General features: G+C 57.7%; 1 protein-coding gene across 1 annotated transcript; it reads right to left on the bottom strand.

Moving 5' to 3' along the window:
- Positions 1–100: 100 nt before the first annotated feature.
- On the bottom strand, positions 101–9,445 carry BNIP3 (BCL2 interacting protein 3). Its single transcript, XM_071564158.1, has 6 exons — positions 9,331–9,445; positions 5,776–5,959; positions 4,828–4,912; positions 3,005–3,111; positions 2,113–2,262; positions 101–1,015 (listed from the first exon to the last, which is right to left on the bottom strand). Exons 1-6 carry the CDS (start codon positions 9,365–9,367, stop codon positions 964–966), a joined length of 615 nt encoding a protein of 204 aa, XP_071420259.1. The 5' UTR covers positions 9,368–9,445; the 3' UTR covers positions 101–963.
- Between the last annotated feature and the right edge of the window lie 4,774 nt (positions 9,446–14,219).

The following is a 14,219-nucleotide window of genomic DNA, read 5'->3' as shown; positions in this document are numbered from 1 at the left end:
TCAGTTGTGAAGTGACCACTGTGAAACGTGTCTGGGGGCCACGAGCCTCCTCAGCCCCTTTCAACCACTGCTAGATAAAAAGGAAAGAGGAAACTCTGAGTTCACCAGGAACCTTTTTATTTAAATATATAAAACATGGTATTTTGGCAAACATTCATTTTCTCATTAAATACAGTAAAATCACTGAAGGAAAAGGCATTGCATCAGTAAAAACCAAGGAGAAGCCACCCTGGGAACATCAGCCCAGGGCTGGGTGTCGGGTGCAATTTGCTACTTGACAGATAAAGCCCGTGCAGTGGGTACAGCTGAGAACTAGTGATGGGGTTAAATAAATGTCCTGGCAAAAGCAGCTCTGAATTAGGCACTAAATCCAAATTCTACCTCTGAACTAGGACAAACTGATGGAGTTTTACCCATGTGCTCATCTCTTCCCTCTGTGTCTCAACATGTCACACCTCACAGCAAAGTGAACTAACTAAGCAACACCTACCTGAGGAGAGGCTGCCCCAGGGCAGGAACAGCTCCCCGGAATTCCCGTATCAGTCCATAAGGCCACACGTTGTTTGGGCTGATCCCTCCCCGTCAGGACTGCAGGAGCAGTGACAACATTCCCACCTACGGGCACGGGATGGGCGGGACGGACACTCGCCCCTCACAAGGGCTGGTTAAAGCTGGGATTGATTTAAACACTGAGTAGCTCTAATTCTCAGGTACTTCACTACAAAGCACTAAGGGACGTTACAGCATCTGCCACGTGCTGGAGGGATTGATCCAGAAGGGATTGATCCAGGCGGCTCTATGTGACACGGGAGCCCTTCCCACTCGTTAGACTAAACTAAACAGACACGGACAGGACACACACGGCGGCGGCGCCGCGACCAGCTCCCCCTCCCGGCTCTGCACCTCCTGCGCTCCAGGTGAGTCTGCTCCGCTCCGATCCCAGCATCCCGCCGGCCCTGAAGCCTAAAACGTGCTGCTGGAAGCCGTGGTGGTCAGGCGCCTCCCGATGTAAATCCTGCGGGACGGACACGGGGAGCTCAGACCGACAGCACAGCACAGCACAGCAGGGACACTCCTCACCAGGGGCCTGGCCCGGAATTCCCACAGGGCAGCCCTGCCAGCCGTGGTTAGGCAGGAAAATCAACTGCTCTGGAGCTCAGTGCCCTGTGCCCTGGCACCACTGCCCAGCACTGGGCACTGACCCCACTCCGGTGCTGGAAAGGAAACCCGTCAGGCTCTCACTGTCTCCAGCAGTTACACACTCATTTTGGAGGACTGAGTGAGTTTGGTGTTACTTTTACAGGATTATCTGGCCAAGATCTTGACTTTGTGCAGGAAGAGAACCTGTGCCCTCCCCTCTCCTGAATGATTCCAGAGACATTGCAGGAACCACGGGAGATTCGGGCAGAGCCCCTTGGAAAGGGTCAGTCTGTGTGTCCTGGAGCTGTTTCTAACCCCACAGGAGATCTGGGCAGAGCCCCTTGGAAAGGGTCACTCTCTGTGTCCTGGGGCTGTTTCTAACCCCACAGGAGATCTGGGCAGAGCCCCTTGGAAAGGGTCACTCTCTGTGTCCTGGGGCTGTTTCTAACCCCACAGGAGATCTGGGCAGAGCCCCTTGGAAAGGGTCACTCTCTGTGTCCTGGGGCTGTTTCTAACCCCTAAATCACCAAAAGAAATTCTTCCAGTTTTTTGTGTCTCTCATCCCTTCCAGGAGAGAATTTTAGAATCTATTAAATAAATTAAATTAATACGAAATATTTTAAAACAGATGCCAGTGGAATTTTAAAATCAATTAAATACTATTTTTGCCCCTTGCAATTAGTCTCATCTCCAGCAGAGTTAAGTGTTGAGTAAGCACAGTTCCAATGTACAGAACTCATTTCAGTGGCTCTTAATTGTGTTGAGAAATTCCCAACTAGTGAGGAAAGCACCAAAGGAAAACTTGAAGTACCCAGCAAGACCACAGGCAGGAAGCACTTCCTGAATAACCATCTGTCCCCCTTCATGGAGAAAAGTTACTCCTCTCTTGGACAAAGGGGGATTTAGAATCGGAATTAACCCTGAGAGAAAATAGGTAAAAAAACATTCCTTTTTTTGGTAGCTGAACCTTACCCCAGTCCAATGGCCAGCAGGTGAGAGAGCAGCAGGGATGGCAGGAACACCTTCAGGAATTCAGCAGAGAAGATGCCCCCCTTCTTCATGACACTGGTGTTCCTCATGCTGAGGGTGGCTGCACGCCGGGGGTGCTTGAAGAGGAACTCCCTGGGGTGGGGAGGAAGGCCCAGGCCCAGCAGTGAGGGCTGTGCTGAGGCCTGGGCAGGGCAGAGCTGCAGGGGCTGGGCAGGGGTTTGGGCAGGGCAGGGGCTCATTCAGGGGCTGGGCAGGGCAGGGGCTTATTCAGGGGCTGGGCAGGGGCTGGGCAGGGCAGGGGCTCATTCAGGGGCTGGGCAGGGGCTGGGCACGGGCTGGGCAGGGCAGGGGCTCATTCGGGGGCTGAGCAGGGGCAGGGCAGGGCAGGGACTGGGTAGGACAGGGGCTGGGCAAGACAGGGGCTGGGCAGGGGCAGGGCAGGGCAGCGACTGGGTAGGACAGGGACTGGGCAGGGGCTCATTCAGGGGCTGGGCACGGGCTGGGCAGGGCAGGGGCTCATTCGGGGGCTGGGCAGGGGCTGGGCAGGGCAGGGGCTCATTCGGGGGCTGAGCAGGGGCTGGGCAGGGCAGGGGCTCATTCAGGGGCTGGGCAGGGGTTTGGGCAGGGGCTCATTCAGGGGCTGGGCAGGGCAGGGGCTCATTCAGGGGCTGGGCAGGGGCTGGGCAGGGCAGGGGCTCATTCAGGGGCTGGGCAGGGGTTTGGGCAGGGGCTCATTCAGGGGCTGGGCAGGGCAGGGGCTCATTCAGGGGCTGGGCAGGGGCTGGGCAGGGCAGGGGCTCATTCAGGGGCTGGGCAGGGGCTGGGCAGGGCAGGGGCTCATTCAGGGGCTGGGCAGGGGCTGTGCCACACTCACTTGGGGGGGATGTTCTCGGGCCGGCTGGACCAGTCCCAGATCCAGTCCGCGTTCCGCCGCAGCAGCCGCTCCACCTCCCTCCTCCGCTCCAGGAAATCCTCCTCGGACTGGGACAGGGACAGGGACAGGGACAGGGACAGCATCACACAGCGCTCCCAGCAGGGCAGGGCAGCTGCCAGGGCTCCTGCTCTGCCTCCAGGACCATTCCTCAGCCAGCTCTGCCACTCACCCCTCCCACCCCTCCCCACCCCAGGTCTGTAGCACCGCCCAGATTCCACATCAAGCTGGGGAGCAGCGAGATCCACCTCCAGAGTGGGATGTGAATGGCAAAGACCACGTTCCATTTCCAAATCCCATATCTGCCCAAGTAAAGGCTGCCTGGGCAGTGACATGCCAGAGCCCTGTGTTTAATCCTCACACAGGATCCGAGATATGCCCAGGTCTGAGGGACACTGGGCAGGCATGTCCTGCTTTATCCCACGTCTGAGGGACACTGGGCAGGGGGATGTTTATCCCAGGGCTGAGGGACACTGGGCAGGGGGATGTTTATCCCAGGGCTGAGGGACACTGGGCAGGGGGATGTTTATCCCAGCTCCCAGGGCTGAGGGACACTGGGCAGGGGGTTTCCTGCCTGTGCTCAGAGCTGGGCAGATGCCACTGAAGCTCCTTGTCAAGCTCCTCCAAGGGAGTAATTCCAGCCCTGTGAATCTCCCTGGCTTTTGGGCCATCCTGGGCACCAGCTGACCCCACCCCAGGCTGTGCTCACACCTGTGCAGGGAATAAACCCCAAACCCCAGGGCTTTGGTGTCAGGTGAATCCCAGCAGAAACGCTGAGTAAGAGCAGAGCTCCTGGCTCAGCACAGCTCCATTCCATGCAGCCAAGGCCTGGGATAAAAATAGACCCTGCTCCCAGAATTCCAACAGCTCATGATGCACATACACACAGGATGGAAATAAAACTGCCCAGGCAGCTGGAATTCTGATGGCTTTCTAAGCTGGGATTATTTGTTCTCAATCTAAATAATGATCTTGAAACAGCTGAGAGGTGTTTCTGAAAATATAAAATAAAACCACTGATGTCCAACACCATTTTAGCTACCTAAAGGTGGATCCTTGGAGTCCTGCAGGAGTCCCAGGCATGATGGGGAAATTCACTTCCCTTAAATACCTCCCTCCTCAAAATGTTTTGTAATTATTTTTTCATATTAAAAGCTAATTTATTACAGTGAAGATTTCAGATTTCAGGCTGTCATCCTGCAATGAGCTCTGCAGTGATAAAACATGGTCCATGTACAGCAATTCTTTCCCCCACTCTTGTCTCAAATGTATTTACTCACTCTCATTGCAAATATGTAAACCAATCTACAAAATGAAATTAGAAATAACTGAGTTTTCCAAAGCAGCCTTCTGGTTAAGGACCAGCTGTCAAAAAACCTGGAATCCTGTGGCAGGGCTTGGAAGTTGCCTGTTACTGGATGCCACATTTAAATGGCTCGAGAAATTCTTGTTGTTGTCAAATTCCCTTTTCCTTTCCTAATAAACTGGTGGAGGTGAATTTAAATGCAATTTCTTTGTGAGGAATGCAGGAAATGTACCCAGTTGGCAGATAAAAGGGGAGGGGAAATCCTTCTGAAAAGTCTCAGGTACAGATTGAAAAAACACAACCCAAACCCCCCATCCAAGTCAGGAACAAACAGGCCCAGCCTGGATCTCCCCGGGTTATCTGAGTTATGGAAGTCTCTGCTCCAGCAGCTCCCCCTGTTCCTCCCCACACCCTCAGAGAGTGAGAACCTCCCTCTCCCAAAGCAAGGGGAGGGGTTTACCTGGAAGCTGTTCTTTTCCCCACTGCTGTGACTCTCTATCTCCAGAGCTCTGTGACTGTCCTGGGGGGTCTGGGAACGGGGAGGGCTTGAGGAAAGCAGAAGCACAGGGAAGGAAGGATCATTACGTTTCCATGACACAGTTCCTGCAGTTCCAGGGCAGAGATGTGTGCCCTGACCATGACCATGGGATGGATCTGCCAGTGGGGGCCACAGCCCAGCATGGACCATTATCCCTGATTTCCAACCCTCTGCCCAGAGCACTCCCACCCTAACAACGGGCAGCAAATGAGGGGTATCAGAGTGGCCTGGATCCAAGGGAACCTGGTCAGACCAGGCAGTTCTGCATCCCACTGCTTGGTTTGAGTCCTGGAGTTCCCACCCAAAGGCAATACATGGATTACTGACACTGCCTGAGCAGCTGCCCCAGGGGTGAGGTGGGGGGTGACACTCCTGGAAATCTGTTTTGTACCCTCTGTCCCCTGTCCCTCCTGCCCCAGGCACCTTCTGCGTCCTGAAAGACAGCACTGGCACTGCCCAGGCTGATCCTCAGCTGCCTGTGCCTCTGGAGGGGTTTGTTCCCTGGCAGGAGGCACCTGTGGCAGGTGCAGCTGCTGCTGGACTTGTTGGGAGACACCAAACCCTGGGATGGCACCCCCAGGCCATGGGAGGAGCTCTCTGCAGTCAGGTCCCCTCAGCTCCCTCCTGGAGTCAGGACAGGCCATACCCCAGCACTGCCCAGAACTGAAATACCAGGCTGGGCAAGGACACTGCTGTCTGTGCACACAAGTGTGGATACACACACGTGTAAATACACACACACATGTGCACATGTAAACACACCCCCATGGCCATCCTGGGCCTGGCCCTGCCTGGGAGCCCCCCGTGCCCCTGGCCATGCCCCCCGTGCCCCTGGCCATGCCCCCCGTGCCCCAGCCCAGCCGGGCTCACCTGTCGCAGTGGGAGCTCTCCCTGGAGCTGCTCCTGCCCGACTCGTGCTGGGCGTCCAGCAGGATCTTCTCCATGTCCCCGTTGTGGATGGAGAGGGAGGCGGGCCCGGGCTCCTGACTGCCCGAGGACACGGAGCTGGCACTGCCATGCCCGTTGCTGCTGAAGTGCAGCTCCACCCAGGACCCTGCGGGGCAGAGGGAAAGCCCAGAGTGACACAGGGTTTGGTGGAGGCTGGGAGTGACAGTCCCAGGGACCCTGCCCGGGGTGGCAGCACAGGGACTGGGCAGTGACAGTCCCAGGGACCCTGCCCGGGGTGGCAGCACAGGGACTGGGCAGTGACAGTCCCAGGGACCCTGCCCGGGGTGGCAGCACAGGGACTGGGCAGTGACAGTCCCAGGGACCCTGCCCGGGGTGGCAGCACAGGGACTGGGCAGTGCCATTCCCTGCTCTCAAACAGCACAGGGACACACAGTGCCATTCCTGCCTCCCTGCTCTCAAACAGCACAGGGACACACAGTGCCATTCCCTGCTCTCAAACAGCACAGGGACACACAGTGCCATTCCCTGCTCTCAAACAGCACAGGGACACACAGTGCCATTCCCTGCTCTCAAACAGCACAGGGACACAAAGTGCCATTCCTGCCTCCCTGCTCACAAACAGCACGGAATGCCGGAGTGCAGCAGGGCTGGGAAGGCTCACAGGGCTGGGAGCAGCTGCTCAGTACATTGTGTCTCTCTCTGCAGCAGCACATCTTTTATTTTGTGTTATATTTCACTTTTATTGTTTACCATAGGTGGCAGCCAATCAAAATAATCTCGAGGCCTTTATTCACTTATCCAAACTACTCTGGGCTGCAGCACCCAGGACTGTTTGGTTCAGCCCTTTGCAGAGCTGTTCGCAGGTGTTGCTGTGAGGCAGCAGCGGGTGTGTGGCAAGGCCTGGCTTGTGTCTGCTCCTCCCGGGATATTTAACACTGTCACGTGGGCTGTGTTTTCCTCAGGGAGGGAATAACAACTCCCTGCCAGGCAGGGCCTGGGGCTGCTCCTGCTCTTACACAATCGCACACTGGGTTGGGTTGGAGGGACCTCAAAGATCATCCATTTCCACCCACCCCCTGCCATGGGCAGGGACACCTCCCACCAGCCCAGGCTGCTCCAAGCCCTGTCCAGCCTGGCCTGGGACACTCCCAGGGATGGGGCAGCCACAGCTTCTCTGGGCACCTGTGCCAGGGCCTGCCCACCCTCCCAGGGAAGAATTCCTTCCCAATATCCCATCTGACTCCCTGGGCAGTTTGAAGCCGTTTCCCCTTGTCCTGTCCCTCCATCCCCTTATGAATGAGCTCAGGGAACAGAAAACACTGGAATTACACACATGCCAGTGGAATTCCATTGTGGAACACACCTGGCCGAGGCACAGCAGAGCACAGGGAGCAGCAGTAGGGACAGGAGGGCAGGGGAAACTCCCTGAATTCTGGGGAGCAGAAGGGCATGTCAAAGGAACTTGCAAGGAAAGGGAGACAGGGACAGTGGGGTTTGGGCTGTTCTGTCCACTGGGACAGAGCTCAGGAGCAAAGCCACAGCAGGAACAGCTGGAACTGGGTGTCTCCAAGGCCCCTTCCCACCCAACCATCCTGTGGTTCCATGGCTAAGGGAGCAGAGGTACAGCAATGCAGGGATTAGTGTGGAACAGGGACACCAGAGGGGCAAAGCTTCCCCAGCTATCCCGGCTGTGAGAGGGCTCAGGAATTAGGTGGGAACAGCACAAAGCCAAAGGGACTCATCTCCACGAACAAGGTGGGGATCTCCATTCCGAGAGCGGGACCATCCCTGCACAGCCAGAACACCAAAACACGCTGAGTGAAAACATTCCTGCCCGCCCAGATTGGAGCAAACGTTTGTCTCCAAAGCCCCTTTGCTGCTGGGTGGGTGTGCCAGGGCCTGGCACGGCGCTGGGAGCGTGTCCGGAGCCAAACCCTTCCCTGCCCTTTGCCCTGGAACTCGTGGAGTTGTTCCCAAAGAACGGCCACAACCACTGGAGCTCAAACCAGCGCTGCCGAATCTTACTGGGACAGTGCTGGGAATGGGGGAGGAAACTCGGGAAGCACCGGGATTGGGACGGCGGGAGCACAGCGGGGGTGCTGGGCACATTCCCTGTTCCCCTGGAGCCTCCCAGGGCAGGGCTGTGTGTGCACATTCCCTGTTTCCCTGGAGCCTCCCCAGCCCGATCCCGGGGCTTGTTCCCAGCTCTGTCCAGGGGTTCGTTCCCAGCCCGATCCAAGGGTTTGTTCCCAGCCCTATCCAAGGGTTTGTTCCCAGCCCGATCCCGGGGCTTGTTCCCAGCCCTATCCAGGGGTTTGTTCCCAGTTCTATCCAGGGGCTTGTTCCCAGCTCTATCCAGGGGTTCGTTCCCAGCCCGATCCCGGGGTTTGTTCCCAGCCCGATCCCGGGGCTTGTTCCCAGCTCTATCCAGGGGTTCGTTCCCAGCTCTATCCAGGGGCTTGTTCCCAGCTCTATCCAGGGGTTCGTTCCCAGCCCGATCCCGGGGCTTGTTCCCAGCCCTATCCAGGGGTTTGTTCCCAGCCCTATCCAGGGGTTTGTTCCCAGCCCGATCCAGGGGTTCGTTCCCAGCTCTATCCAGGGGTTCGTTCCCAGCTCTATCCAGGGGTTCGTTCCCAGCCCGATCCCGGGGTTTCTTCCCAGCCCTATCCAGGGGTTTGTTCCCAGCCCTATCCAGGGGTTCGTTCCCAGCTCTATCCAGGGGTTCGTTCCCAACCCGATCCCGGGGTTTGTTCCCAGCCCGATCCAGGGGTTTGTTCCCAGCCCTATCCAGGGGCTTGTTCCCAGCCCTATCCAGGGGTTCGTTCCCAGCCCTATCCAGGGGCTTGTTCCCAGCTCTATCCAGGGGTTCGTTCCCAGCCCTATCCAGGGGTTTGTTCCCAGCCCGATCCCGGGGTTTGTTCCCGGCCCTATCCAGGGGTTTGTTCCCAGCCCTATCCAGGGGTTCGTTCCCAGCCCTATCCAGGGGTTTGTTCCCAGCTCTATCCAGGGGTTCGTTCCCAGCCCGATCCAGGGGTTTGTTCCCAGCCCGATCCAGGGGTTTGTTCCCGGCCCTATCCAGGGGTTTGTTCCCAGCCCTATCCAGGGGTTTGTTCCCAGCCCGATCCCGGGGTTTGTTCCCGGCCCTATCCAGGGGTTTGTTCCCAGCCCTATCCAGGGGTTCGTTCCCAGCCCTATCCAGGGGTTTGTTCCCAGCTCTATCCAGGGGTTCGTTCCCAGCCCGATCCAGGGGTTCGTTCCCAACAAACCCTGACCATGGGACGCGCCCGATTCCCCCAGCCCTGGCCGGTGACCCGGCCGGCTCCCCCGGCGGGGGCTGTACCGCACAGCATCCACACACCTCAGCTCACCATCACCGCATATCGCGAATATCGCGACCTTGAAGGGACGCGCGCAGACCCGACTCGCAGTGCCCGGCCGTGACCGGCAGAGCAGCGTTCCCCCGCCGCGGCCTTGCGCGTTCCCGCCGCCCCAGCCCCTGTCCGGCCCGGCCCTTACCCTGCAGGTTCTCCTCCTGCGGGCTCTGTCGCGACATGGCTGCGGGCGAGGCGGAGCGACACGCGCGGCTCTGGCTGTGCTGCGGCCCCGGCGGACGGACACGCTCTGAGCGCCGCACCGCTCCGCCCGGTGACGTCAGCGCCGCGCTCCCATTGGCCGGCGCCGAGGGGCGGGGCGGGCGCCTCTCTGGCCGCCATGATGGCGGGGGCGGCCCGGGCGGGGAACGGGCGGGGAACGAGGGGCAGAACGGGGCGAAACGGGGCGAAACGGGGCAGAACGGGGCGAAATGGGGCAGAACGGGGCGAAACGGGGCAGAACGGGGCGAAATGGGGCAGAACGGGGCGGAACGGGGCAGAACGGGGCGAAACGGGGCAGAACGGGGCGAAATGGGGCAGAACGGGGCGAAATGGGGCAGAACGGGGCGAAACGGGGCGAAACGGGGCAGAACGGGGCAGAATGGGGCGAAACGGGGCAGAACGGGGTGAAATGGGGCAGAACGGGGCGAAACGGGGCGAAACGGGGCAGAACGGGGTGAAACGGGGCAGAAAGGGGCAAAACGGGGTGAAACGGCGCAGAATGGGGTGAAACGGGGCAGAATGGGGTGAAACGGGGCGAAACGGGGCAGAACGGGGCGAAATGGGGCAGAATGGGGCGAAACGGGGCAGAATGGGGCAGAACGGGGCGAAATGGGGCGGAACGGGGCGAAATGGGGCAGAACGGGGTGAAATGGGGCAGAACGGGGTGAAATGGGGCAGAACGGGGTGAAACGGGGCAGAACGGGGTGAAATGGGGCAGAACGGGGTGAAACGGGGCAGAATGGGGTGAAACGGGGCAGAACGGGGCGAAATGGGGGAGAAACGGGGCGGAACGGGGCGAAAAGGGGCAGAACGGGCACGGCAGGTCCCGCTGAACGCCGCCCCCCCCCGCGGCCGGGCCCGCTCGGCGCCTCAGGCCGGGCCCGGGGACACGGGTGGGATTTCATGGAGACACCTCTGGGTGCCACATCACAACTTGTGGCCGCTAAACCGACAGCACATGGCGCGAGGCCTTACATGGATGATACTCACATAAACACTGATTTAAGGAAACAGCCAAATCCAATAGGAGAGAACAGAATTGTTCCTTTCATTGAGCGCTGGGACCACGGGGGTGATTCCACCAGACATGTTCAACCAGACCTTTGTGTTTCCAGGTTTCTATGCTCAGTTACAACTGATAACCCCGCCCCAAAGTTAAGCAGCACATTTAGGGTGACTCTTAACAGATCTAATGGTCTGCTCTTATCTCTGCAGGTCTATATTTCCTTTGAACTAAACAAGCCTCAACCTGTACAGGGTTTCTGATTTATTTTTTACAGCTCAGCCTTTAATCTAAACAAGGTTTGGGGTTATTTCTTAAACTTCAGTTTACAGGTTTAAATTCCTCTTTGTCTAAAACTCTGCATGGTCAACATCACTGACAAACTTGGGTGCCAGCTGAAATAAAACATTAATGTTAGTACAGTTCTGATTAAAAATTAGTAAAGACCAAATGGCTTTATGGAGAGGGGATAAAATCCGTTTTCTTGAGGGGTCCCTGGATCAGACAATCACAGAATATCCCGAGTTGGAGCCGACCCAGGGAGACCATCAGGGCAAACACAGCCCTGAGCAGGACAACCTTAGATAATTACTAATTAATGACAAGGAGAATTATCCTTTTGTCCTTTCCCAAGGTGGGCATCGGGCACAGGGTGGGCTGCATGGGCTGGCAGGGCTGTGCCAAGGTGGGCATCGGGCACAGGGTGGGCTCCATGGGCTGGGAGGGCTTTGCCAAGGTGGGTACTGGGCACAGGGTGGGCTCCAGGGGCTGGGAGGGCTTTTCCAAGGTGGGCATCGGGCACAGGGTGGGCTCTGTGCGCTGGGAGGGCTGTGCCACGGTGGGCATCAGGCACAGGGTGGGTTCCAGGGGCTGGGAGGGCTTTGCCAAGGTGGGCATTGGGCACAGGGTGGGTTCCAGGGGCTGGGAGGGCTTTGCCAAGGTGGGCATTGGGCACAGGGTGGGCTCCATGATCCTGGAGGGCTTTTCCAAGGTGGGCATCGGGCACAGGGTGGGTTCCAGGGGCTGGGAGGGCTGTGCCAAGGTGGGCATTGGGCACAGGGTGGGCTCCAGGGGCTGGCAGGGCTGTGCCAAGGTTGGCATCGGGCACAGGGTGGGCTCTGTGGGCTGGGAGGGCTTTGCCAAGGTGGGCATTGGGCACAGGGTGGGCTCCAGGGGCTGGCAGGGCTTTGCCAAGGTGGGCATCGGGCACAGGGTGGGCTCCAGGGGCTGGCAGGGCTTTGCCGAGGTGGGCACTGGGCACAGGGTGGGCTCCAGGGGCTGGCAGGGCTGTGCCAACCCCAGTGGCTCTGGATTCTTGCTCAGCTGTGCAGACACAGGCCCCAGAGCCTGCTGCAGTGTGAGAGTCCCTGTGCCCACCTGCTTTCCCTGCCTCCAGGGGGTTCGTCATTAACCTTCCTGTGCCTCTGGGTGTTTCCTGCTCTGGTCCCTCCCGGTGCAGTTCATCATTAACCACCAGCGGCTCCCCAGCCCTGCCCGAGCTGCTCCCGCTGTTGGTGTGAGGAGCAGCCTGGGCTGGTGGGAGGTGTCCCTGCCCACGGAGGGGGTGGGACGAGATGAGCTTTAAGGTCCCTTCCAGCTCAAACCAGTCTGGGATTCTGTGATTCCAAGATTTTGTTCCGTTTGGAGAGTTAAAAAAGAAAACCAACCCCAGAGGTGCCTGTGGTGTAACTGCTGCCCTGCCAGGGCTCTGCCGTGTCCTGTGCAGGGTCTGTCGCATTTGCCTCAGCAATTCCTGAGCAAGAGGCTGAGGAGACACTTCACGCCCTGTTTCTGTGGGAAGTGCAGAGGTAGAATCCCTGCAGGATCCCCTGCAGAATGCCCTGGCTGCCCTGCAGCTCGGTGTCACAGGACAGCTGGCACAGCTGGAGGGGCACCCAGCTGGGTGGAGCAGTGCTGCTGCTTTGCCCTGCAGCCTCTGCACCGAGGAACTCTGACAGCATCTAGAGGGAATCAGAGAAGTGGAGCATGAAATTATTTCAGCTCTTCTTTACTTCCGAAGTTCAGGTTTTCAAAGCCCACTCCCATTTCTGCACAGCTCAGCCCATGGAAGTTGCCAGAGGAATGTTTTCCCTGAGCTCTTGCCAGCTGAGAAACAGACCCCAATTCTCTGAGTGATGCAAAGCACTGTCAGCCTCTCGCTGTGCGTCGCTTACAGCACTGCCTGCAACGTGACTTGTTGTGCTTACAAACTGCCACAGAGTGTTGCAATTCAGCTCTAAAAATAGAAAAGAGTTTTATTTATCTCGCTATTTATCCCAAAGCTGTTGTTGTCCCAGCTCTCAGAGCCACAGCCAGTCCTGTTGTCTCCAAGTGCTGCTGCTTGTCCCTTTGGCAAAGGGTAATGGAACCACAGAGCAGGGGAAGCAGCAGGAGAAACACAGCAGTGGTTATCCACACAAATAGGATCAGGTTTCTAGGAATCTGGTTGGCAGTCACAGATGTTTCTTGGCTTTGCATTCTGGTGCTGTGGAGAGTCAGAGCCTTTGGACTTGGCAAAAAACAGGTTTTTAGATGGAAAGTTCCAGATGGCTGGGTACTGTTTAAAGGGGGAAAAAAACCCCTGAGCCTCCTTTCTGAAACTGAGACTCTGCTCCAAGGCAGGTTTCTGCTTCCCAGCCCTGGGCTTGGGTCACTGTCATTCCTGTCAGCAGTTCATGGACATGCCCTGGGAATGGTTCCCAGTCTTCTTTCCAGCCGTTCCTTGTACTTGTCAGGATGCCAAAACCCAAACAAATAGTCCCCATTTCTACAGAACTTTGTGGAGTGGGGCTCTTCTAAGTATCTTGTACCCAAACCCAGTTATTTTATGTGCTTTTGTTATTCATTTCTGATGGAGAGGGGAACTCCCAGGGTGCTGTGACCATTGACAGTGGTTGTTTTCTCAGTTATGAGGAGCAGTGAGACACAGCACAGTGGGGGTTCCAGACCTGCTTTATATCCACATGTTTTAGTCCTCAAATCACACCTTGGAACGGGGCCTTGGAACGTCTTGACCCTGCTTTTTCCCCCCATATTCCCATGTAACTATAGAGCATGGCATTACTTGGGAATGCCATTCCTATAAGAGAAATGCTCCAGTGCCTGGCCCTGCACTTTCACAGATAGGGATTTCCATGGGACATGGAGCTGCTGGAGTGAGTCCAGAGGAGGCCACGGAGATGCTCCAGGGCTGGATCCCTCTGCTCTGGAGCCAGGCTGGGAGAGCTGGGGGGGTCACCTGGAGAAGAGAAGGCTCCAGGGACACCTGAGAGCCCCTGGCAGGGCCTAAAGGGGCTCCAGGAGAGCTGGAGAGGGACTGGGGACAAGGGATGGAGGGACAGGACACAGGGAATGGCTTCTCACTGCCAGAGGGCAGGGATAGGTGGGATATTGGGAAGGAATTCCTGGCTGGGAGGGTGGGCAGGCCCTGGCATAGGTTGGGCAGAGAAGCTGTGGCTGCCCCATCTCTGGAAGTGTCCGAGGCCAGGCTGGACAGGGCTTGGAGAGCCCTGGGATAGGGGAAGGTGCCCCTGCCCATGGCAGGGGGTGCAATGAGACCGACTTTAATGTCCCTCCCAACACAAACCGGTGTGTGATTCCGTGATTCTATAACTTGATCCCATCCCTTTTGCTGGGAACAAGTGCAAGGGCTGCCGGCTGTTTTTAACCCGAATGTCCTTCCCTCCCTGCCGGCCCTCTGCAGTAACTCAGCGCTGCTCCGGGAGCAGCTCCCTGCGGTTGCAGCGGGAAGGACGCGAAGCTTTGGCCGCATAACTGAGCTGGAGATGCCGATCTGTGCGGGCGCACCG

Source organism: Pithys albifrons, chromosome 9, assembly GCF_047495875.1.
Source record: "Pithys albifrons albifrons isolate INPA30051 chromosome 9, PitAlb_v1, whole genome shotgun sequence".
Classification (NCBI taxonomy): Eukaryota; Metazoa; Chordata; class Aves; order Passeriformes; family Thamnophilidae; genus Pithys; species Pithys albifrons.
Note: the sequence above shows the minus strand (reverse complement) of the source record. Positions and strands in the feature narration are given on the sequence as shown.